Source organism: Daldinia childiae, assembly GCF_008694065.1.
Source record: "Daldinia childiae strain JS-1345 chromosome Unknown Scaffold8, whole genome shotgun sequence".
Taxonomy (NCBI): Eukaryota; Fungi; Ascomycota; class Sordariomycetes; order Xylariales; family Hypoxylaceae; genus Daldinia; species Daldinia childiae.
This window is the reverse complement of record NW_022984649.1, coordinates 351,779-378,066: the sequence shown is the minus strand read 5'-3', so window position 1 is coordinate 378,066 and position 26,288 is coordinate 351,779. Positions and strand designations below refer to the sequence as shown.

General features: G+C 42.9%; 6 protein-coding genes across 6 annotated transcripts; 4 read left to right on the top strand and 2 right to left on the bottom strand.

Moving 5' to 3' along the window:
* Nucleotides 1-873: 873 nt before the first annotated feature.
* On the bottom strand, nt 874-2,559 carry GL218_06898 (Cytochrome P450 3A13; the record flags this gene model as incomplete). The annotated part of the gene is made up of 1 exon (XM_033583632.1): nt 874-2,559. The coding sequence occupies one exon, from the start codon at nt 2,557-2,559 to the stop codon at nt 874-876; it is 1,686 nt and encodes a 561-aa protein (XP_033432825.1).
* A 767-nt stretch (nt 2,560-3,326) lies between these two features.
* Nucleotides 3,327-5,198, top strand: GL218_06897 (Cholesterol 7-alpha-monooxygenase; the record flags this gene model as incomplete). Its single annotated transcript, XM_033583631.1, has 3 exons — nt 3,327-3,616; nt 3,669-4,436; nt 4,502-5,198. The coding sequence occupies 3 exons, from the start codon at nt 3,327-3,329 to the stop codon at nt 5,196-5,198; spliced, it is 1,755 nt and encodes a 584-aa protein (XP_033432821.1).
* A 3,115-nt stretch (nt 5,199-8,313) lies between these two features.
* GL218_06896 (uncharacterized protein) lies at nt 8,314-8,901 on the bottom strand (the record flags this gene model as incomplete). Its single annotated transcript, XM_033583630.1, has 1 exon — nt 8,314-8,901. One exon carries the CDS (start codon nt 8,899-8,901, stop codon nt 8,314-8,316), a length of 588 nt encoding a protein of 195 aa, XP_033432822.1.
* A 952-nt stretch (nt 8,902-9,853) lies between these two features.
* On the top strand, nt 9,854-12,166 carry GL218_06895 (putative HC-toxin efflux carrier TOXA; the record flags this gene model as incomplete). The annotated part of the gene is made up of 9 exons (XM_033583629.1): nt 9,854-10,190; nt 10,279-10,509; nt 10,592-10,607; nt 10,694-11,069; nt 11,150-11,293; nt 11,361-11,530; nt 11,588-11,613; nt 11,671-11,701; nt 11,761-12,166. 9 exons carry the CDS (start codon nt 9,854-9,856, stop codon nt 12,164-12,166), a joined length of 1,737 nt encoding a protein of 578 aa, XP_033432819.1.
* Nucleotides 12,167-13,505: 1,339 nt separating this feature from the next.
* On the top strand, nt 13,506-14,659 carry GL218_06894 (25-hydroxycholesterol 7-alpha-hydroxylase; the record flags this gene model as incomplete). Its single annotated transcript, XM_033583628.1, has 2 exons — nt 13,506-13,663; nt 13,735-14,659. 2 exons carry the CDS (start codon nt 13,506-13,508, stop codon nt 14,657-14,659), a joined length of 1,083 nt encoding a protein of 360 aa, XP_033432820.1.
* A 1,382-nt stretch (nt 14,660-16,041) lies between these two features.
* GL218_06893 (Beta,beta-carotene 9',10'-oxygenase) lies at nt 16,042-17,694 on the top strand (the record flags this gene model as incomplete). Its single annotated transcript, XM_033583627.1, has 1 exon — nt 16,042-17,694. The coding sequence occupies one exon, from the start codon at nt 16,042-16,044 to the stop codon at nt 17,692-17,694; it is 1,653 nt and encodes a 550-aa protein (XP_033432817.1).
* Between the last annotated feature and the right edge of the window lie 8,594 nt (nt 17,695-26,288).

Sequence of the window (26,288 nt, the reverse complement as noted above, 5' to 3'; positions counted from 1 at the left end):
AAAATAAAATAAAGTTAGTTAATTAAAATAAAATTAATAAAATTTATATAATTAATAATTTTTTTTTAAAAAAATAAATAAAATAATAATAATAAAATTATTATATAAAATTATTATAAAAATAAAATAATAATTAATAAATATATTAAATATTTAAAAATAATTATAATATATTTATTAATAAATTTATAATAATATATTTTTTAATTTTTTAAATAAATTTAAAAATTTTAATTATTTAAATATAATTTTTTTTAATTTCTTTTTATATTTATATCATATATAAAATTTAAAATTTATTAATTTATATATTTATTAATTATTTATATAATATTTATTATTATTTTTTATTTTTTTATTAATTATTTTATTATTTTTTATAATAAATTTTTAATTTATTAAATATTAAAAATATTATAAAATAATTATAAAATAATTAAAATATATTAAGAAATAAATAATATATTTATAAAATATTTTTAATTAATTTTATTAATTTAAAACCCATTAGCGTAAGGCTGAGATAACTAGCGCAAGGCTAATAAAGCTTTACCTTTAACATACTAAAAATCTCTTGACACAAAACCTTAAGTAAACTTAAGGCATATTAAAAATCTCTCGACACAAAACCTTAAGTAAACTTAAAGCAAAGGCAATATATCCATCATCTCCTTTTGAGATTTCTCGGGAGTGAGTATATTCTCTTGTCAACTAGATGAAAATCATCACCAATCATTACACTTTGCATTAGGTATGTGCATATATTGTAAATATCTAATACTAGCCCACAGTACTTACATTATTAATACTTGGTTTTATACTTCTATATATTCCTTGTTGTTTCGTGCTCCTAATTATTCCTATCCACTGTAACTATACTTTCCTCCATACCAGAGGCGCCCGCTCTGGATGCAGTATCTGCAGAAGCAAGATCCAACCACTGTCTTCCCTAATGAGGTCCAAAACTCGTCTACGCGCAGCCTCGATGTTCTCACCCGAGTATTTCTTGACCGGGTCTACTCGCCACTGCCTGAATAGACCCACCATGAGAGCCACGAACTCGACCTGGGAGAACTTTTTGCCGGGACAATCGCGCGTGCCCTCGGACCATCCCAAGAAGACACCGCGTCGGTTCATGTCGATTTCCTCGTCGCCTGGCTTATTAGAACCCAGCCTGATCCAGCGGGAGGGACGCCACTCCAACGAATCAGGTCCCCAATACCTGGGATCTGTGTGCATAGAACCGTAACTAGGTAGTATTATAGTCTTCGCGGGCAGGTGTAAAGTTCTATCGCCCACAGTAAGCGTCGTGGCTTGGTCGCCAGTCCATTTAATGGCGGGAACAATAGTATAAAGACGTAGGGTTTCGTATAGTACCGACAAGCAACGTTTAAAACGTTGAAATTCAGTACGATAATCTATCTCGTGCGGCTGTCGACCTCCAAGGACGGATTGGATCTCCTCGGAAATCCAATCCTGGACTTGGGGGTTTGCCGCAAGAAAGTATAGGGCGAATGTTGAGCTGTGGGCTGTTGTATCATGACCGGCGAAGTTGAAGGTGAACATGTTACCGTATATTTCGCTCTCGGTCAGCCCCCCTGATTGGTCACTGGCAGCTTCTTGTGAGGCGCGGACCAACAGTGTCATAAGATTATTGTCTGAGTTCTCTTCACCAGCTGCAAAAGCACGCTTTTGTTCCTCGTACATGGTCGTCATGTGTTTCTGAAACGAGACGACAGCTTCGTTGACGGTCCTCAGCTTGGAAGGGAGCCAGTACCGGGCAAGAGACGCTAACGTCTTAGGACCGAGAGCTAAGATAACTATGAGGTTCTCTAGAATGAGACCTAATGACACTCTATAGCTCATAGATCGGATCTCGTCAACTGGTCTCTCCTCCTCATGGCCTCGAAACTTAAATGACTTGCCAAAGCCGGCTCGAGCAAGCACGTTGAGCGTGAGAGTGCGAATATCTTCAGCGCCAGATTTGACGCAAGTCTTGGAGGACCAATAACGGAGCATATCATCCGAGAGGCCGAGGGTTTCGTACCATACAATCTCATTGTTCGCCTCATTAAAGCAGCGAGTTGCGACTCTCCGCTGCATCTTCCATGATTGACCCTCTGCACAAGATATATTTGGACCGAATACACCAAGAACATCGTTTACCCAACATGGTCTGGGGAAGTCTACAGCCCTCTTGAAGACGCTCATAGTAGCTTCTGGGTCGTTTAGTTGAACCATGTTGTACTGGGGCGTCACAAGAACAAAGACATCTCCCATCTCATAATGAGATTTCCATCTATCTTCTAGGTCCCATCCACGCCAATTGTAGCGAGTGGTGGTGTTCTCTCCAACGTACGGCAAGCGGCGGAGAAGAAAGACAATTTTACGGTCGACAAGAGTCCAGAATGGATTGAAAGGACTGAAGGGTATGACACGTATGGGAATGCCAATTGAGCGAGCGGCCAAATAGTTTTGCAATATAGACCAGACCCAGCTAGTGAAGTACGCAGTCACCACGAGCGGGATTAGTGCTATTAGCACCGTAAACCAAGACATTATAGAAATAATTGAAGTAGCGTAGGGGGTTTTGGCTGGGCAACAAAGTGTAGCAAGTTTCATATAGGAATGGAGGAAGGAAGAAGAAGGAGAGGAAAAATAAGGAGATAGTAGCAGTAAGGGGGTGAGAGCAATTTCCAGGTCTGCAGGATACGGATAAGTGCATGTATGTACCTAATGTATCAGGTAAGTATAGGTACGTAAGGTAAGGAGGTAGATTTCTCATGTAGGCTGTTACAGTTACCTACATATGTAGGTTTCCTAAGGTTGTGTTACCAACATATATAATCCTAAAAGCCTTGTTGGTCCCGACCTACCGGTAAGAGGTACCTTAGGAGATACCTAGGTACATGTAGGTATATGTAGGTTAGGTAAGTTACCTACCTAAATTAATGTCGAAACTTCAAACCCACCACACCAGCGGGCGGATCCGGCGTGCAAAAGATATCGGCACAAAGGTACCTAGGGATCGTTAAGCTTCCTCTCTCTGTGAGCTTTTTTTTTTTCATTTTTTTTTTAGCTCCTATGTCTGTCAGCAGCATGAGGAAGATAGGCATTTCAAATGCCTTCCGAAGCAGGTTATGAGGCAATGCCCCCATCACTTACTTATTAGTTCTTATTAACAGGTAGTTAGAATATAAAACCCAAAGGAATGAACTTTTGCTTTATTCAAAGTTATATGGAAAATTTACTTTGTGTCTAACCTACTCTACCACTACTACTTTTATATTTCTATCACTTTCAACAGTGCAGTTATTATGAGTTCAATGCTGTTTGTAAAAAATAATACGATTTGCTCCCGTCCCTATGAGGGTCATGCATTAGCTATCTCGGATAATACGTTGCCTTATCATTCCTTCTTCAAGCAATGGTCCACCGGCTTCATACTGGGGCTATTGCTACTATTCTGCTTTACCTACATCTCTTCCTCTACTAGATTCCAAAAAGCTTTGTATGACGACAACGCCAGGGAAGTACCACTTGTGCCTTACTGGATCCCTGGAGTCTTCCACGCTTTTGCACTCTGGGACCCTGCCGCCTTTGCTTTCAGATTGAGGTACCCACTCAACTTCATACCATCGTGACTTCAGATACTAACGTCTTCCAAGTAAAAGGTACGGTTCTAGGAAACCATTACAGGTTAAGGCCGGCTGGCTCCGGTTCTTCCTATTATCAGAGCCTGAGCATGTCAAGGCTTTGTTTCGAAATTCGAGACATACCACGAACACAGCCACCGTTGCCTTCACATTGCGGAACCTGGTAGACCTTCCAGATGAGACTGTCTCTCTCTACCTTGATGACCGCTCAGGAGCCGGACTGAAGCCTCGAAAAGACAGCAATGTACTCCCCGAGCGCCGGATAACCTTTCTTGTATCCCATAACTTGCACATGTTTCTATCTTCTTGCCACCTCGACGGTATAAGTAGGCGGTATTCCACTATGCTTCATCGCCAAATTAATGATATAGATATCCAAAGTGAATGGGTATCATTGCCGAATCTTTTCAATTTCTTGCAGCGTACTACTCTCGTTTCTGAGATAGAGGCTTTGTTCGGCTTGAAGCTATTGGAGTTAAACCCCAGGTTCATTGATGACCTACTCATCTTCACGCAACACGTACCTGACTTTCTCCGTCTACGGCCTTGGTGGCTTAACCCACAAGCATATCGGGCACGTAGGCGGCTCATTCAATATGTCAAACAATGGCACGAATATGCGCGGAAGCATGTAGACTTCGCAGATATCTTAGACGAAGACCCAGACTGGGAGCCATTTTGGGGTTCGAAACTCATGAGAGTTAGGCAACAGTACGAACACAAAACAATGGCAATGAACTCGGATGCTCGAGCTTGCGAGGATGTTGGCTTAATATGGGCGTACGTAAATGTACTCTTAGGTCTTACTCTTTGCGGCTCATGTTCTAACAAGGCTCTTCCCATAGGTCAACCACAAATGTCCAGAATACAGTGTTCTGGCTGTTTTTCGAGGTGCTCCGAGATCCAGATCTTCAAATGCGGCTGATGAAAGAGATTTCGGAATGTAAAACAACTAATGGCGAAGACGACACCACCGGCTTCGACATGAAGAAGCTCACAAATCAACCATTACTACAATCCACATATGCTGAGGTGCTGCGTTTGTATGTGGCCGTGGCTATCAGTCGCATCGCTGGGTACGAGGATATCAAAATCGATGATTATATGATTCCGCAAGATAGCCTCATAATGACTTATAGCCGGGCTATGGCGCTGGATACCGACGCATGGATACGAGCAGGGAGAACGTTAAACAAGCCTCTCGACGAGTTCGATGCCGAGCGCTTTTTGGTCGATTCAGGTTGGACGCGCCCGGGACTAACCCCCGCAGTAGTCATAAAGGATGATGGGAAGCGCCGATTTTCTACAGATGGCTTACTGGGTCTGTGGGTCCCTTACGGCGGTGGGGATCACATGTGTCCCGGACGTCACCTAGCCAAGCAACAGATGTTGGTAACGTTTGCACTACTGCTTTCGGAGTTTGACATAGAAATATCTGCCACTAAGGTAGAGCCGGACATGAGGTTCGCACCCTTTGGTTCCTTACCGCCAAAGAACATGACTGGGTTCCGTATTAGGAGAAAGCAACAGGTAGCTAATTAACCTAAAATGCTGTCAGACATAAATGTCTGTCCGACATATAAAATGTATGTAATAGAATAAAATTTATTACCAAATGACCTTTTAATGGTGTAGTGGTGGTAGTGGTATGCTGACAAACGCCTAGGTGTCACTACTTTTCGGCGAGGTGTAAATAAAGTAAGCAACCCCTGTCACCTTAATTAATCGGTGTGCTAGGTATCGCTATCCCACTTGCTTGGCCACTTGCTTGGCATGCAGTTGCTCGATGCTTTCTGCTGACAGACACTTCGCTAGGTATTTCATTCTCAGTTTTGAGCCCAGAAAATAAGCGATTTCATAATGATAACATCAACTCTTATATATTTCATTAGTACTGCCACAATTTTTTTAAACCAATTAGATATTTAAAATCGCCTTGCAGTTCGCGACTTTTTCTTTTGTTATTCTATCGTATAAGGTTTGTAAAAAGTGCAAATAATATAAAAATATTATACAAAACGCGCTCTATCTAACAATACTAATTATCAAAACTTTTATCCAAAAATAAAGCAATTTAATTAATTTTACAAAAAATTCATCGGATGTGCGCTGGTATGTGGCTAGTCAATCAAAGGCCAAATCTATTTATGGCGTGAGTTTTGCCTTCCCTTTCTCCCGTACGCGTTTGCGCGGACGGGTAACGCAACTAGTTATATTACCTTGCACTAACATGTATTAAACATACGATTATATATAACGTTTTAATTAAGCATCGGGTTCTTGTTGTTCAGTTGACATGTTATGAGTAAGTCTAGGTTAGGTACTTAAAAGCCTTTTATTTTAAATAACTAACGTATTAATATAAAGGTAGGTTACCTAATGTATCCACGTAGCTACATGCACCCGGCCTTTACATATTCTTCCTTTTAAAACATAGGTAGCCAATTATCCTGCGCTCTTCTCTCTAATTATAGTACGACGTACGTTTGATTGCTAAAGCAAAATATCTTGCCCTATTAACGTGCTTTAGAAGATAGTATCAGGAGAGGATGGGTTATAAAAAGCCATATTCGTTTTGTTACATATGCAAATACTGACCATAATGTATAATACCGAGATGATGGAAATAACTACCTTTTTGGTCAGTACTATCTTTTTTTCGACACCACCCACCTTTCCTTTCCCTACTTGTTGAAGTCTAAGATATTAAAGAATGGGAACTTACGCGTAAATAAGAAAGGGGGAAACCCGCTCATCTTCCCCACGAAGTGGATTGTCGGCAACGATATCATAGCCATGAACAGAGTTGTTATGGAAATCTGAGGGGAGTCTTGAACTACCAACTTCATTGGAATACCCTCATTGTTGGTAGTATTTCTCAATGCCTGGTGCTGGGTGATGTCTCGCAGGCTTGTGGGCGCACCTTGTTGGAAATGCATGATGTACTAAAGTAGGTAGACTTGAAGATAGGGAGTTGCCGCGCAAGTAGTCAGAGTCAATAGATAAAGAGGACGCGTATATGTATAGATAAGTAGGTTAGGTACCTAGGTAGGTAGGTATGTATGATAAAATGATAGAGTGGCTTAAAACTAGATGGACTACTCAAATATATTTAATAATTATCAAACTCCAAACAAAATAGTCATTTCAGCTTACTGAAATACCAAACTTCCATTTCTACGAAATCCCGTATGCTTCCCCAAGCCCGTATCAGGATAGACTATGTTGGACGAAATGTCAGAGTGGTGCAAGAAATAAGACTCAGCCCCCAAATGTGTGAACAGAGGGTAAGGCGCTTCCAAACTGCTTCGGCAACTAATTCCAATCTCAATATCCCGATTACTGCTACTCCCTTGCATTACATCCTACATTTGTCTTTTATTTGACAAAGGCTTCGAAGAGGTTTGAGACAAGGCTGAACTGGTGTAACCTCACGATGCAATTATGCATGTCGCAGTCAGACTTGTATGTATATCAGGTACCTAAGATATGGACTTAAGTATGGTAGGATTTTTCATTAAGGCGCCAGGCGCTTTCTAGCCGTGTTGGTGCTACTACCCTCACCTATAGATAGGTAGACAGTTTTCGTATCACATACAAAATGTAACATTAATTCAGCCCCCAAATCCCACCCCACTTGACACATCCTAGCAATATATACCTTGTATACCTTGTGTTCGTGAATCCCATATTACATGTCTATACTCTTCATTGGCTTAATATGCCTACCCCTAACATTTCCTCATTATTAAGTTGCAACGTTACGAAGGGAAAACTACCTAGGTACCTATATGAAAGAGGTACTGTAACTACCGCCATATGGACCTAATATAGTTCACAATATACATATGATACTCTCATAATTACTGTTGCAAAATTATTTGATACGATGAATTAGAGAAACTATCTAAGTCCTCGGCGGCTTATTTGATCTCGAATTCGAAGTGTTGGGTGATCCGGTTCTCGGGGCTTACGACTGTATTCTGCGACGTTGTACCAATGTACGTATGAGTTCCGGGTATCGTGCCAGGACCACGCGGAACAAGTATAGGGTCTTCCTCGGGGCTATTCGCCTGAAAGACTATACTCCCATATCCCAACTCGGGGTCGGTGTCACGAACGTGACTATTGTTGACGACCGTAGTACTGCAGTAGCTGTCAAATTCGCCTCTGCTATTCTGAGACACCTCTGTGAGGTCAAGCCAAGTGGTTTCATTTCCACTATGCTGCTGCTTCCGCGAGGAACGGATTCGTGACATCATGCGAAGGTATGTCTCGGATGGGGAGAAATGGGGCTTCTTAGAGCTACACGTTGATGCAGTAAAAAGCTGCGGAAAGGCAGACCCACAGCACACCATGATAGCTTTTTCTTTTTAGTATGATACCGTAGTGTAGTGCGCAAATCAAACGTATAGCGAAACAGTGAGAGACTAAAACGTACCAACGGATGGCTCAATGGCACTCCAGAACCAGAGCCAAGTAACATCAGGATTGCCATCGGGTCGTCTTTCTGAATCTACCATGACCGCCCTAACTATGGCAACGACTATAGTAATGATAGAGAGCGAAAAAAGTCCAATGAGTGCCAGTTTCTTAGACCACCTTATCTGAGTATTCCATACCAGGATTGTAGGGAGAAGCATGACTGTAAAAAGAATTAAAGAGTCAGCAAGCCTTTACTCAAGACGAAAAGGAAGATATACGAACTCATAAAATCAGTAAAAACATCTAGGGCAGCATTAGCCTTGAGGGTTGCTGACGTGAATGCGATCTCATGCTCCTGCTGGCACACTCCAGTGATTTGCTCGATGGTCCCGACGAGGCACTTATAGTCGACGTTTCCGACAGCGCTGGAATAGCTTCCGGAGGTGACGATAAGCACTGGCCACCAGATGTACTTGAAGTGGGCTATCCCGCTACCCAAGCGGCGAAAGAAGAGGAGAAACGATAGCTTAATGGAAAACAAGGCTGTATAGAAGAAGAGTTCGGCAATGAGCGACGCATTTAGCCAGTTTCTGAGGCTAACCATGTATGTGTTCGGATTATAGACGTCCAACGCAGCCTGTACATTCATGATATAGTACATGTCCGTAGCCGCCCATTGCCATAACGCGGCAACGGCCAGGCTCAAAACCCAGGGAAAAATTACAAGGCCGTCATCCCAGAAGAGACGATGAGGCCCTTGAAAACGTGAAAAGAGACGACAGCCCAGCGTGATGCCCGACACGGTGACTAAAGCCCACATAGTGATAATATAGGTAGTATATGGGACTGCAGGTGGAGGCATCACAACTAATTGCCCGTTGGTACTCATTTTAATAAGATTGTAGAGTATAGTGATAAAGAGATGGAAGATAAGAAAACTACCAGTTAGAAAGGGGATATATCATGGAAGAAAGTAGCCAGAATTAATTATAATATAAAGCTACGATATCGAAGAAGAGACGTGCCAATGGTGATAGACAAGAGAAGGGAGGAGAGGAGGGTGTACGATAAGTTAGCCTAATCGTGAATGTAGTAAGAATAAAGTCACGCCTCGTTGTTAGGTCAACCATCTTAGAAGATGCATGGTGTTGGAGGTGATAACAGTAGACACTATGCTCTCCGACAGCAAGTAAGATTTTAGTTGTAGCATATTGCAGTAGCGATTCCGGGTTCATTGGTGCCGAGATCTACCTCTAGATTAGATACATGAGGCTCAGCTTCATGAGAGAATTATGCAATATGGATCTATTATGAATATTATTGGCTATACCTATCGGATAGCGTTGCAGACGTACGACACCACATGCTAAAATGAGAGTTAATATTAGGTAGTTACCTAACATATGTAAGTCGTCGGTAGCCGAGCCGGCCATTTGCACGGCTCGGCCCGTATTCAAAAAATATGTGCATACGGATCTAATGCCAAGTGCACCGCCCTTCTTGGCCTCATTTGAATGATTATCTCATAACATGTCTCTGAATATGTACCTACATGTAGAGAGTACTGCTGGGGTACTTCCAATCTACTTCATAGGTAGGAAAGGGATATTGCTCCCTACCTAGGTAGATGAATATAGGTTGCCTAAATACATATTCAGGAAATATGAGATCAAAAACATGGTCCCAATAGTATCTGCACACTCATTTTGTCCATAGCCTACCTACATTCTCTCCATCCTCCCTCTTAGCCAACTATCATATCCTAAGAGGCCATGGCCAGACAGTACGTAAACCAAGAAGAGGAGCAGTATGATGAAAGTGCGGTAAGAGACCATGATAACTCGCCATCTTTGCCATCATTACCATCTACACGTCTCTTCGCCATCATAGGTGGCCTTTGCCTAGGCACTTTCTTGTTTGGTCTTGACCTTAATATCATTGGGGTCGCCATACCTCCAATTACCACCGAGTTTCGCTCGCTAGCAGATGTTGCCTGGTATGGCTCGGCCTATATGCTTACCCTAACTGCGTTCCAACCTTTATTCGGCAATCTGAATAAGTTTTTTAACCCCAAGGTGGTATATATGATATCATTGTCGATATTCGAAGGTGCGTTTATTAGAAACAGCAATTGAAGGAAAGAATTTAGAGTGGAATTAAGAGATATTAGAAACGAAACTAACACACGTATTTGCAGTTGGATCGATCATCTCGGCTGCGGCACCCCGGTCCGATGTTCTCATCGTCGGACGTGCTATTCTGGGCCTCGGAGCGGCCGGTCTGCTTCAAGGGGCACTCGCTATAATCGGACTTGTCGTTGCTGTTGACAAGGTTCCTCTTTACATCGGAATTGTGGTCAGTTCCATGGCCTTGAGCGTCTGTTGTGGCCCAGTCATTGGCGGTGCTCTTACCGAGTTTATTGGTTGGCGTAAGTCTTTTCTGGAGAACATACTTAGATCAAAAAAAGATCGATGTTTAATGGTCTAATCCGCTGACTCCTTTTCATATAGGATGGTGCTTTTGGATGTAAGTATCTCTCTCTTAACCCTATTTACACTGTGTGGACTTTTTTCTACGTCCTTCCTCGTCACATATAATAAAATTTGACACAGAAATGTTCCGGCCGGTGCCTGCGTCCTGATCATAATTTTCTTCTTTGTCAATATCTCAGGATCGTCCTTGAATCAGACTACTCGAAACCTATCCATATATGAGAAGATCCGACACATGGACTTCGTGGGCCTCATCCTCTTCCTTGGCTCAATATGTTGTCTTCTGCTCGTGCTTACCTGGGGCGGCCAGGCGTACCCTTGGAATAATGGTCGCATCATTGGTTTATTCGTCGTTTTCGGAGTCTTAACGGTTGGCTTGATCTTCTGGTTAGTGAAACGCAAGGATCTCGCTCTTATTCCACTTAGGGTTCTCAGGAACCGAACTATTTATATGGGCTCGATAACACTCGTCGGTTATGGTATCATCTCTGTGGTTGTGAGTATCTGTCTACGGTCGGGGAGAGTTGACGGTGGAGATATGATAGTCTCCTTTTGGCTACTAATTCCTTTTCTTAGTATGGCTATTACCTCCCGATTTTGTTTCAGTCAGTTCAGGGAGTATCCACCACCGAGAGTGGAATACGATATATCGCACTTGTCGGCCCACAGATTTGTGCTATTGTCGTCACGGGTGCGTTGGTTTCGCAGTGGGGATACTATGTAAGTATAACCTGAAGAGCAAGCACATACCTTACAAGTTACTGATTGTACTTTCTCCCTTCCCTAGGTACCATATATGATAGCTGGTGGAGCGCTCTGTTGCATCGGATCAGGACTTCTCGCTACTGTTGACTTAACCACTCCTACTGTGGAATGGGCCGCATATCTAGTAATAATCGGGCTCGGGCTCGGTATGGCAGCTCAGATTCCATATACAGCCTTGCAAGCTGTTCTAGAGTATGTTAGAATAATGCAAGTATTAAATGAAGAATACACTAATAAGGGGCCATATAGACCTGAAGATGTCGCCACCGGCAATGGTTTGTTCATAGCTCCTTGGTTCATCTTACTCTAACAAAAGGCTAACTTAGTGAAAGCAATCGCTGTATTCTCTTTTCATCTTGCTGGGTATGTTGTCATATTCTATTAGCTACACGATTTAGTTTTAAAGTAACCAGAAAAACCAGTGCCATTGGGACAGCTATCGGTCAAACACTGTTGATTGACGGACTCAATGTCGCGGTTCCTCAGTACACCGACGGACTTGTATCTCCCGCCGCCGTGATACAAGCAGGTGCTACGGGGTTGGCCACCGTAGCCGCCGGGGATATACAACTCCTTCAAGATCTACGCTGGGCCTATGGCATAGCAGTACGCCGAACTATCATTCTTGGTCTTGCAGGTGCCTGTCTAACCGTCCCGGCATCGTGCGCCATGGAGTGGTTAAATATTAAGCGGGTAGCGGAGGAAAGAGAGCACCGTGCTGAAAATTCGGCTGACAACCCTTTTTCTTCGACAGAAGCGGAGAAGGCTGAAAAGGGAGCTCCTGAGTGCCAGGTTATCTTAGGGTGTTCATCTTTAAACGAAGGGTAGAGAGTGAGAAAGGTCGAGGGAAATCGAATGTCAGCAATTTGCACAAAATTATCATAAGGGAGACGCGAGGGTAGTGTTTCTTTTTCTCAGTAATGGTTAATTAACAGTTATTTACATTTAATAAAAGTGTTTCAAACAGTAATCTCATTTATAATATCATGAAAAATGGCAAATTACCAGGTACGTATAATGGATACAATTCTATTATCTTAAGTTGGATAGTTTGATGACCTTGTAACTTGGAAAATAGGTAGTTTAAAGATTTCTAATAGTTTACTAAATACATGCTTTTATACGAAATATATTTTTATGGCTAATAAAATGCATGGTGTTTGGAAATAACACTTAAGGTAGTATTCACCTGGTATATATCTTCCTAACTTTCAGGTAAGGAGGGTAAGTACATAGCCATATTTCTTATTAGTGTAGTTCGGGTACTATATACCTAGGTAGGTTACGGTAGCTTTATCATAAGTTCAAGATAGTATTGCTTATGAATGCCCAACCAACAAACATATATGTACCTAAGGTCATGTAGTTATAAGACACAGTCCCTCAGCACCACCTCACCGTGCCAAGGTGGGATGTGAAACTGCGCCGCATGTAAGAAGCCGCATAAATCACTGGGGGCTACTTGTAAGTCGCATCGAATTACTAAGAGGTACCTATACGTAGTGAGACTTGAGGTCCCCGATATAAGAATAAGTGAAAGATTGATATTCAATCGCCAACTCTTACAAAACAACTCTTGATTATTCTCAGGAGAACCTTACTCTAGAGGTCAACTTGCCTAAGGAACCTAAACGATATGCCATCTACTCTCGTCTTCGTAGCTTTAGGCGTTGCAGCCATATACGGATTTCTTCAATTCGCCTTGAACTTGACGCAGGATGCGCGTGAGCCACCGTTGGCCGAGAGGTCCATACCCTTCTTAAGTCCTATAATGGGTATCATCAAATATAAAACGCTTTACTACAACCGCATCAGGTTCTCTTCATAACTAGCCTTGTTGGTGAGGTCTAACTCTGACAAAGTGAATAGGAAAGAGGGTAATCGACTCCCAATCTATACCTTACGTCTCCCTAAAATACGGGCATACATCATCAATGCCACGGAGCTAATCCCGATATTGCAACGACAATGGCGAACTATCAGCTTTACGCCGATCATGGCAAGCGCAGGCCACACAGCCCTAGGCATGAGCCAGGCTGGCACAGATATCCTCCAGAGGGATATCACTAGTGATAGAAATTCTGTCGTTGGGTTGATGCCAATAATGGCACGCGTGATGGCACCTGGGCCTTCGCTCGATTCCATGGTTTAAACAGCAGTCAAGGTCATGGCTAATAGCATAAATAAACTGGAGCAAGGCAATGCGGCTTACACCAAAATCAAGCTGTACGAATGGACGCGCCATGAAATACTCATGGCAACAACTGAGGCAGTCTTTGGGCCAAAAAACCCTTACCGAGATCCTGTTGTTGAATCTGCCTGGAGGTAAGTATAAGGCCAGTGATAGAAATTATACACCCAGCATTTCTTCTGCTTACCTACTCTCTCTTTAACAGAATTTTCGAACCATCTTACCTCTCCATCGCCCTCTCCCCCCTCAAGCCCCTCACTTCTCCCAAGGCATTTCAAGCTCGTGAAGTTCTCGCCATGTCTTTCGTGTCTTACCTTAAGAACAACGGGCCCGAAACTGCGTCAGATTTCATCCGCGCTGCACACACCCACCACGTCTCTTATGGCTTCACTACCGAAGACCTAGCACGTTTTGAGATCGGGCATACGCACGCTATCAACGGGTCTACGGCTCCGACCACGTGGTGGCTTCTTTGGCATCTCTATTCAGATCCGGCTGTGTTGAGTGAAGTGAGGGAGGAATTGGAGAGATTGGTCGTTGATACCTCTGATCCCTATGTCGAAAAGACGAGAACTTTGGATCTATCACTCCTCCCCACGCACGCTCCTGTACTCCACAGCACCCTCAAGGAGACTCTCCGCTTCCGAACCATGGCTGCGGCCGTCCGCCTTTGTCTTGAGGACCATCTACTTGACGGAAAGTATCTTCTGAAAAAGGGGGGACTGGTCATCGTACCGCAGCCGTTACACCATTCGTCCACTTCAGCTTGGGGAGAGGACGTTGAACGTTTTAATCACCGTAGGTTTATACTGGGAAGTGTAGAAGCAGGAAGGGAAAATGGGTCGAATAAAAGAAAGGCGTATGACAGAGCAGCATTCCTTGCATTCGGCGGGGGCCATACATTATGTCCAGGTCGACACTTCTCGACGATTGAGATCTTAGCTTTTGTGGCGATGATGGTGTTGAAATTTGATGTTGAGCCAGCGATAGGGGACAGATGGGTAGAACCGAAATGGGAGAGGACACCCATGATGGCATCCTTACAGATCCCAGACGAAGATATAGAGGTTAAGGTCAGAGCGCGGGATAATGATGGAAGGCGGTGGCGTTTTATTGGTCGAGGAGACTGAAATGGCAATGACTATTTAGGTACCTCTCAGCTTTTAAGTATGCTTTTACATATTTTACAATATATTTTAAAGACAAATTAGAAATCTCTTATTTATAACAATATTGTCCGGCCGATTTTAAGAATTTGCAGTCAACACTTCTTGTTTCGAAGTTGACTCAGTAGGTTTGATTACTAAAATTGATGCTGGAACGACTATTAAAACTATATCGTCTTTATGTATTGTAGCCTATGACCTAATTGTTCGTGAAATAGCTACTGGGATTTCGATTGTTTCTTCAAGCAGTGTGTTAACATATACCCGGAGCAAGCAGTGAGCGAAATAGTTTGCCAAGTCTAAACACTAGTGTAGCTGGTTGGAATTCTTGCATATGATGGCCAAGAACGACGAAGCTAGGCAAATAATAAAGGATAGAAATAGGAGGAACTTAGAGTTATGGGGGAGTCGAAGATCAGCTAATTGAGATCAAAACGCCGAGTACCCGTCAACTACACGAATTCGTTACTATTGTTGATTCCTTAGGTAACTCTTCTTTTGAGATTAATGACGACTTATTTTATCTCGATAGGCTAGTAGCCAGTTTTGATGTTTATTAATATAATATCATTAGAGTACTTATTTTATCTAATATGGAAAAGATTCTACTAACCGCTATTCTTTTCATCGTGGTTCCTAGAAACCATACTTCTTAATACATGATGTAATGGATAGTAGCCTCAACAAGAGGTACGTAAGGTAGGTACCTATGCTAACAACTAGAGTCTATTCATCTCCATCAGCGCTTCATCTCCTTAATTACCTCTCATAATTCTAAGAGTCACATAAAATGTAACTTTAGCCAATCAGAGTTGTGCTCTGGTCTGAAATTAAAGTCCTACAGTACGTGCCCCCCGTGGATAGTCTTATTAACTCGGCCTAACTTCCATCCGCGTGTCGCATTTTGTCGGATTCGCACCAACAAGCCAATAGCAGAAGAGTAAAAGCCGCATTTCTAAGACCCATGAAGATCTAAGCCTCGATTGCTACGTACCAGGCTATCAGAACCAACTTCCTTTCACGTTGCTTCTCGTCCCCCAAAACAGCGAAGGATCTAATTCATAACTTTACATAAGTGGTTAAAACTCAACACCGCCGTGGCCAAGACTATAATCGTTGGATATGCTGCGTAAGACTTTCTCTATCATGCATCCGAAGACTCGCATTCGCATGTACGCACTACGGCTTGCTCAGTTTCAAGTAATTAGGAGATAAGGAGTATGATGATCATAGAGTTGAGATAGTAAGCTGGAAATCATATAAGAAGTCCATGCGTGCGACATGATACTGAATTTGAAGATGCATCGAGTCACAACACCATCACACAACTTGCTAAGTTCACTATCATGTCTTTCAGATACCACCTTATAATTGCTCTTGCCACCGGTCAGCTTGTCAAATCACAGGCTGAGTATGACTGTTGTCCTCCGCCAGACTCCAACCCATTAACTTGGGGATTTTATTGCACTCCAGAAGTTCAGCAGCCCACGGGACTCGACGTTGAGGGTACCATTCCTACTTGGCTGACAGGGTCGCTATACCGTGGAGCCTCTGCCACCTGGGATGTTGGCAACTTCACGGCTGAGCACTGGTTCGACGGATTCAGTCGCAATCATCGCTTCGAAATTGCCGACGGAAAGGTCACCTACCGTAGTCGTAATGCATCCGACGAGCTGATGGACTTTATTCAGGAAACGGGACGTTACCCGGGGGGGTCTTTCGGTGTCGACCCTTGCAAGGTCATCTTTGGTGCCCTCGAAACCAAATTTAGGAACCGCACCTACAGCCCAGGCGATAAAAGTACAAATAACGTCAACGTGGCCTGGATACCTAACTATCCTGGTCTTGAGCGTAATACAACAAGTGAAGGCGGCCCCTTTTTGACTCTTGCCATGACTACCGAGGGTAATCCTCTACAACAGATAGACCCAGTCACACTTGAGCCTATCGAGCTCTTTACCTACTCTGCCGCTGATTCATCTGACGAGGGGGTGCTAGGGACTGATGGTGGGCGCCTAGCAGCTCACCCGGCCCACGGCTCTGATGGATCAGTCTATAATTACGTACTTGACACATCATCCAGTCCCCTCGCCTACAAGATCTTCGGCGTCGGCCCAACAGGAGAAGTAAGCGTACTCGCAACCATCACCGACGCACCGCCCGCCTACATACACACTTTATTCAGCACCGAAAACTACCTCATACTTATAGTTTGGCAAGCCGATTTCAAACAAGACGGTACCAACCTCCTGAGTAGGCTTGGTCCTTGGGATCCTAACCGAAAGACCCTCTTCTACGTGGTACCTAAAACCGGAGGCGGCGTGACCTCCAAGTATATTTCGGACGACGCATTCTTTGCTTTTCATCAAGTAAACAGCTTTGAAGATAAATCAGGAGCCATCAATCTTGATCTACCGCGCATGGAAAACTTAGATTTCCTGTCAGCAGCACGCATTGCGAACCTCAGGGCGAACCTCGGAACCAAGGAAGGTGCCTCTTCGAAGAATGATGTTGCTGCAACTTTCACCCGGTATAGATTGCCCGCCCATCGGAATTTCTCGATACCCATCAACAACAATTCGTCACTGGAGACTTATCCTGCCGAGAGGGTATTCAGTCTTCCCTATGCTGAGGCTAATATTGAACTCGCGAGAATCAATGAAGCATACTCGGGGAAGCCATACAGGTATACCTGGGGTGTCCATGTGGAGAAGCCAGGATATTTCATCGACTCGCTGATCAAAGTGGATACACATAATAGGGAGTGGAAGATCTGGTCTCCAGCCAAAGAGCATGTCCCGTCCGAGCCTATTTTTGTACCAGCTCCAGAGGCTACAGCTGAGGATGACGGTGTATTACTATTCACTGCCTTGGATTCGGCTGCGAGGAAGAGCTCCCTGGTTGTTTTGAACGCCACTACGATGGAGGAGATGGGAAGGGCCAGAATGCCTATTGTCATGGGCTATGGGTTCCACGGAGTCTGGGGTAAAGATATGTAACGGGGCTCATTCTGAGCATTACTACCTTTCGTACACTACTTGTTTTACTCTATCAATAAGTATCGCTCATTTAACTGCGGCTTACTACTTATAGGGTCAAACTTTATTTCATATCTACTTATTAAGGATGAAGGTAGGGCTAGCTATGTTACTCTATTTACCCACCTAAAACACTCGTTAGATAGCCAGTTATAACTTACTCTCCTAGACATACAATATATTGTTACCATACTTATACCATATCTTCACTCGGTGACGCTCGATACGGTGCATTGCCCCTAAGCCTCTATATGGCTCATCAACCCCATACGAACCGTGACACTACTTGTGATTTTGATATTCCGTACTGTATGTGTCAGAAAGAACCCTTGATTAGGGTCACAAGTAGAGTGAATGTTAGCATGGTGTAGTTGAACTACTGACGCCTGCCCTCCTATCCTGTTTCGAGGGCGCTGCATGCCTATTGTATATAGGGAGGTAGGTACCTATCCAATCATAGTAGATCTACTCCTAACTTACAAGACATAGTACTACTTGTCACGTTACTTCGACATCAGGCGTATATATATTCCCTGATCTCATTTGACTCATGTTACCTTGGATAGATGACTTGTTTATATAGGTATTTATACTATCTAAGAATTCAAAAGAATGGATAGAGTTGGCCTAATGAGAAAGTCTAATCAAAATACCTGTTAAATGACCGTGTGCCATTGAAACAATTCCTGAATGTGATACATCTTCCCCAGGACCAGCCTATGCATTACCTGCAGTTCATTAAATGGAATTAAGACCCATTGTAAGAACCGGTAATCGTTATTCAAACTATTTTATGCGCATAATCCCGTGGACATGATGGAATTTCTGAGAGTACAAAACAAAAAAAGAAAAATCAAATCCCTAAGTCGTAACTTTCCTATCTCGTTACTAGGCTCTCCTTTGACACAATATCGTAGTATTCAATAAGAGTACTCTCATCAATAAATGTGCTTGTAGAGCTGAGAATAGTCATTCTATTATTTATCAGAGCCAATAAATGCTATCATTTGATATCTTACATACCTCTGTCAACTGATAGTTTCCATATACCTTATAGGTACTGTGTCGCATTTCGATGCGGTACCCACCACGTCCAAATATACTCTTCAGTTCGCCTGAGAGCCGTGCGGGATCAACGTTGCGTGTTGAGACGGCAAAAAGGTGTTGCATTGTGGCGCTTATGTATGTAATTTTGAGTCGGTATACTATTCTGCGATGTAAAATGTAATTGTAACTAGTTGAGCATCTGTAGAAGCAAGAAGGCGACGGTTCCTCGATTGTGAAACTTGTTGATGGCTTTTTGACGACAAAACTCAATATCGGTCCCCTACTATCTAAAAAGAAAAATCAAGATTGATGGCTATGTCTAAGAATACTAAGCCTTAGCCACCACCATATGAATTTGGTACACCTCTTTGGAGAATGTTGTCCAATTGAAATGAGGCCCGATATACGTTGATACTTATGCTCGAGGGGCCGAATGATACGCTCATGCATAATATCTCACACTCTGCGGAGGCTAAAAGTCTTGGGTCAGACAAAATCAGCCCGTGGCTGGCTGTCCGTATCACCTTCAAGTTTTCTTCTCACAATTAAGAGGTAAAAGGTTGAGAGGATATGAGCCTTGGTGGTGGCTTAAAAGTCAGCATAGGCCGTCACAACCTCGTTATTTCCGAAGCCACTTGGTATTTAAGGCCAAGATAGACCTTTCTTTGGAGTGGCAGCAATTCCTTAGGCTTGTATATTCTTATTAGTCTATAGGCCGCACGAAGCTGAGCCGAAATGGAGATCCAATCATACCAAAATAAAAATCTACCTAGTGGTGAAGCTGTATTCATCTACCATTTAGCCAATCACACGAATTTCTCTAATCTATACCTTTTAGGCCATTGTCGACCCATCTGAAATAACACAGTTTGTCAGTTATCAGTTATATTAGGTACTTTGCAGTCTCAGGCTAACAACTGGTAGATCAACCAGCGGGAGTCAGAGCGAAGTCCTCTGAGTGAGAGTGCTTTTACTCGACCCGACGACTTCGCTGTGATTGTGAATCCTCCCAGTGATGCTACAAATAATCAGGATGCCAAGTCGGATGCGTCTTGGATCGGGCATTCATATCCTAGCACTATTAACGATAGGGGTAATAGCGAGAGACTTCGGGATAATCGAGAAGATCTTTTTCGGTACTCAGAACTGCCTGAATCACAGGAACGCACAGTCGCGGGGACAGGTAGTTGGTCAGAAACCAACGAGCAAGATAATATGGCGAAACAACTACGAGACGCCATGATTGATTCTGCAGATGGTAAAAAATTCCTTCCTTTGGACAAACTGGACATGATTGTCACAGAGAAAGCAGTCCACAACCAGCTTTCTCGTAGTCATGAACACATTTCTGCCCAGCGCATCTGCCAGAGACAAGAGATAATCGAAAACGATAGGACGCAATATACATCATACCAAAAGATTTTTGCGATCTTGGTTCTCATGGGCGAGGTTCAGCTTATGCCTGACTTCTTGGACGAGGGAATAAAAGATTGGGATTTACCTTTGAAGCCATGGAATACCCGAGGGAGTACCTTCCTTGTTGCAAGACACAATGAAGAGGATCCCGGGCCATTATATCGGCTACAGACAGCTAATAACTGGTCGGCAAGTCAGATTGACTTTTTCCAAAGTCAACAATGGATTGTATGTGCCACATTCTTTTCTAGAGCAGAGCATCTAGGAGAAAAGGTTCACTTATACCAGCTAAGTCCCCACGATGTACTCCCCTTTATTAAGCCGGGGACGGATGATCGTGGAAATCCCGCATATCTAAACCAGGGTTTCTTTTCCACTGTTCGACGTGTGAAGATTCACCCAGCACACCATAATTTCCCAATTCATAAAGTAAGATCATACAGTCTCAATCTCCGATAACCTTATTCAACTAAGGCCAGTTAAGGAATAGGCTCGACTAATAACTTCAAAGGATAATCTAGGAGCTGATTTCGCCGTCAAGGAGATCATTAGGGTATGGGATGAGAATGAGAAACAGGGCGACCCTAAGGACTACAGAAAGAGCTTTGACCAAGAAGTTCAAGCATTGAAACGCTTTTGCCAAAGGAACGAGCGATACATTGTGAAGTTATGTATGTCCAGTTCGCATTATTCTTATTATGTTCTGCCTTAGGCCATATCCCCCTAGATCCATCAACAGACCACTACTCATGAGTCGTATTTTGAATTTTCTTTAATTATTTCCTCGGGTGGTAGTTACTCGAACAATGACTAACTCCTATTATTTAAGTGGCTACTTACGAAATTAACGGCAAATATTATCTCCTTTTCCCGGCAGCAGATGGGAATCTTATGAACAACTGGGAAGAAAACCCAGAACCAAAAGGAATACCAGCATTATGGCTTGCACAGGAGTGCTTGGGTATTGCACAAGCCTTACACAAAATCCACAAGTATACATATACACCACCGGGTGTAGCAACTTCATTACTCGGGTCCCAGCACATACCAAACCATGGTATACATGGTGATATAAAACCACAAAATATTCTCTGGTTTAAAAGACTTCCAAGTCATCTCATAGATGACACGCGCAACACAGACAGTGTATCTCAAGTGACTGATTCTTCTGGTCTTGGATTTTTGCAAATCTCTGACTTCGGCACCGTCAAATTCCATCGATATATGTCAATGAGAGGCAACGATATATTGGTCAGGGGTAATACATACCGAGCACCCGAATCTGATCTTCCAGGAAATAGGGGCTCTCCAGCGATTGACATTTGGGCATTTGGATGTCTCTATCTTGATTTAATTACATGGTATGTCCGGGGTGGCAAGAGCGTCTGCAACGATTTCCCCCTGGCTCGTTCAGCAGACGAGCCCAAGCAATTGATTGAAGGTTTCGCCGGCGATGACAAGTTCTACATTACAAAGAGTGAGCTACTTACGGGACGACAATTTCATATGGTGAAGCCGAGGGTCTCGGAGGTAGGCATTTACCCAACCATCTTTCTCCTCATCTGAATAACGGTGAAATAAAACATAAATATAAAACTACGAAAGACGTTGCCCAACTAATATGTCTATAGTGGATCATGCACCTCCGAAGAGAGCCACGGTGCTCTCAGTTTATACATGATTTCCTGGACTTTGTTGAAACGTAAATGTTAATCATTGACCCAGAGGAGAGATGCAGATGTCCTGTAGTAGTTAATACACTACAGCGGTTTCTACAAAGGTGTATCAAGAACCAAGATTACTACGGCACCGGAAGGCCTCATACATGGATAAATCCAAGGTCTAACTTCATGCTATTGAAAGCGAAGGTGAGACAATTTGCACAGCTTATCGACTCCCATGGTCAAATAGTCGCACTCATACTTGCTGTGGTTGTTTCAGCTAGTTTATCCTGGTAACAATAGGTATTTCTTATATTGATATATGGAAAAATGTATATTAAAGGCGTTTACGTGGTTCCAGATCTCCTACTCCAGCCCTAGTTTTAACAGGGGAACCCATATATAATTCTTTATGAATTTCAGAGAAGGCCATCAGTCCTGACTTTCGTAATGCTTCTTAGCCTGTGTTTTGATCCACTCATATTGCGCCTACTAATGAGTCAGAATAAAAATGCTATAAGGTAGGTACCTATTGAGGGTAATATCTGACAGCACTCAGCCCAGGATCGGGGACCCAGACCTGATATACCCCGTGAGCGGCGGTCTATAAGTCCAATTAGTCTGTTACTGATGATGATTGGAATCATCGCCGTGTTTTAAGGCGTACTGACTGGTTCTGAAAATTGATTGCCGCTTAAAATTTGCCTCAAGGCTGCCTTAAGTTTGCCTTTATCTATATAATCTATATTGAAGTTGTGGTAAGGCATTGTGTACCTCACAATATGGGACATATTGCTGTGCGGATTCAAATATTTCATTTCAGGGGTGTCGAATAAATAAGCATGATTATTTCTAAGACTACATAAGTACCCAACCTACGTATTCGAACTATTCTTTGCAGAGCCTCATCTTGTCCAGTATGTCACCCGATAAGGAAGAGTCAGAAACTCCGCAGCCTACTTCAAAGTCCGATGCGTATGGGTAGTACCAACCACTAATGCTCTTGTCTTCCCCCAAGTTTATATGCAAATTACATCATCCCACCAAAGCCTCCTGTAACTATAAGTGGTTGTTGATAAGCACTACTTAATAATTGGATGGGTGACTATAGCGCAAGACAACACAATCTCGATGGCCCCGCCAGGCGCTCCGTACGGCAGATTTTCTCGCCCAGAATTGCATATTTTGGAGGAATCCCATTGTGACTAAGACTTACGCCGAGGATTACTATTGATTCGAAAATATAGGTAGGCAGGTAGTCGAGAAGGAATACGAATGCAATGTGATTGACAAATCTATTCACCAGCCTCGACAATTCTCAACCCCTTTTTCTTATCAAATACTACGGTACATTATGGATTGGGTTAGACAACGATGGAGGTTGTCTGATGGAGACTTAGGTAATTTTGAATACGCAAACCGAAAATGCAAGGTCATACGATTGAGTTATGATGATCAGGTAAGACTTAAACAGAATGTTCGCAAAAAGAAAGTCTCTCTAAGAAGTTAATTTAACGGTTTAGAGGCAAAGTAAAGTCCAGTTTTGGGATCTATCGTCAGATTTTGAATGGCAGGATTGGTTCGAAAAGGTTGCATGTAAATTCCATTTCAATAGCTCTCGCTAATAAATAAAACTATAGGAGAAACTTGTATCTGAGAACTCTCGCAACTTTACTACATCCGTGATGTGAGGCTCCCCCGCAACGACGAGATATAGCTTGCATCTAATATCTTAATAAGACTAGGAAGCCAAAAAGAAAGTGATTGTGAATTGAGCTATTTACCCTTCTCTAAACCAGTCTTCGAACATATTCTACGCCGATTCTTCATTCATGACTCGATAGCCAGAACAATTTTTCGCAATTATGCAGCGACATTCTCACGGACATATCTTCCAATTCAACATTCCTCGGGAACTGCGATAGGTAAATGGTATCATAAATGGTGTAGATGAGATCTTAATATATTAACTACAGTGTAGTATATAACTGCCGCTCATCGGCTCACTGGGAAGACGACCTAGCGCTATCCGTGACATATTTTCCCAGTACTGGGCGCACCTATGCCGTCTTCTACGGTTGTAATGCTCATTCTACAAGGAAAAAAAATCATGGAGAGGATCTCTAATCGATTCATTAAAAGCTCAGAAGACGCATTTTGCCACCCAATGCTTTCAGTTGGCATATTTGCTGAGATCGAGAGACTTCGAATGCGCGAGCTTGTTTTATCTAGGAAGACTGCCTTGCAGGATACTATTGATGGACTCCAAGCTCACGGTTACAGAGCACTAGAGAACTCAAAGTCTTATGTTGATCCTTGGCTAAACATATACGCAATCAGGAATGGCCTTGAATGCTGGATCGGAATTCTGGCTAGTATGATTACCCATGTAGATGAATTGGGCCGAGCGTATGATCAGATCAACGACGAAAGCAACTTTTACAACACAGGTCGTCGAATCAAAGATCGTCTGACTGAAATTCATTCTGAGTACCTGGATTTGATAAGGGATTGTAACATGATTATCGATGGAATGACTCTGGCTACAAATATGGTCCTCTTCCTACCCTTGCTTCTAAACGCCAATCTGGAAATAATATAGCTAACATATGGTTAGGCGCTTGCAAGAGACAACATGAGCGAAAGCAAGCAAATGAAATCAATTGCTGTAGTAACTATGGTCTTTCTTCCTGCCACCTTTGTTGCAGTAAGTATTTACCTACCCCTTAACGGAGGGGGTTATTCTTACACGAAGTTACTAGACATTGTTCTCTATGACCTTTTTTGATCTCGATTCGAGTCATATCTGGCTATACCCCTGTGTTGCAATTCCCCTGACGATTTTGGTTGTTGGCATATACATTTTTGTCGTAGTTCGGCCGCGGTGGAAGCAAACCCGAAAGCCTCCTCATTTTGGTACTGAATATGACGAAAAGGGGCAAAATGGTAGATCATGTTGCTGGGTTTAAGTAACTTCTATTTAATAGTAAGAGAAACTAGGAGAAACAAACTAGAATATTTACTCAATACATTCCAGTTTAGGAGCCTGCATTTCAAATTATTTCTATCAAATATCTAACTTCATGGTGTGGGTATTTTACCTCTAACGTAACGCGTCGCCTTTGCATTTATTCTCCACGTCACATCTCGAAGAAGAGAGAATTAAGAAACTTGAAAGCAGAGCAAATATTGCATCTACTACTCCCAACCCTCTCTTAGGTGACGATCCAACCGTATTCACCCAAAGAAGTTGAGGGGCTAACCTCTCGTTTGTGATGGTAAAGTCGTTGCTTGCCAATGCGGCCACAATCTCTGGCGCTATATTGGCCGCGTACGGGAATCCTTTCTCCAAACTAGCGCGGTCAGTCGCATCTGTACCTTCAAGTCGCTTACAGATATCAGGTTTCTTTTTCTGCTCTTCAAGGAATATAGGGGTAATCTAGTTGCGGGCAAAGATGTATTGTACGACATAGGATGACTTCGGGCCAGGGTATCTCATAGTTTCCATCCTCGTTGTGTCTGGCGCTGTGCTTTGACTTTACATCACGAGGTTCCTGACCAAGATTTCCTTCGGGTACTTAAAGTAGTCATAATTATGTTGTGATTCACGTCCCAAATTCTACATTAATCAGACATGACGACTATACATTAGGTACCTAGATAAGAGGTACCTAATGTACCAAGGAGACAGTCATGAATATGTCACAGTCACTACCTAAGATGAGACAGAAAAGCATTGAATAGGTAATTGTGAAAGTATCTGGTGAGAAATCTTTCCAAAGACGTGTGAATGAAAGGTTCACTCGTATCAATGTCAATCGATGTAGAACGAAGCACTATCCGCATCGAAATATTTAAACAGAAATGGAATCCACTGCAACCTGGAACTCTACATCCACCATTATCTCTACAGCCATCAAGGCCAACAAAACAACTACCAATCAGCAATCAAGCATACAGAGGATATTCCCAAGCTTCCTAGCCAAAGTTTATACCTAAGACGACCGTTACCCTTACATCGTGTACCCCTTCGCGACTCGCCGGCGATGGACCAAAACAACACCAACTGGCTATATCCAACCCCAGCGGATATATTGTATCTAAGACCCAGCCTTGGGTTTCTAACCTGTGGCTCAAAAATTCAGAAAATTCTTCGTCCGATTCTGATAAGACACCTCTTAGATATGGGTAATATCGAGAATGGCATTGTGAAATCGAGGAATCCATTTCAGGGTCATATTAAAAATCGAATCTTCGATTGGGCCGCGTCTTCTCACCGAGATGCAATTTGGATTCAAGGCCCTGACAAGGCGTCACACCCTAGCCAAAATACCTTGACAGCTATGTTCATTAAGGCACTGTCAAAAGATCTTGAGACCCCGTGCGTATATTACTTCTGCTCTCTCAGAGCTCATGGCGTACCTCTTGGCC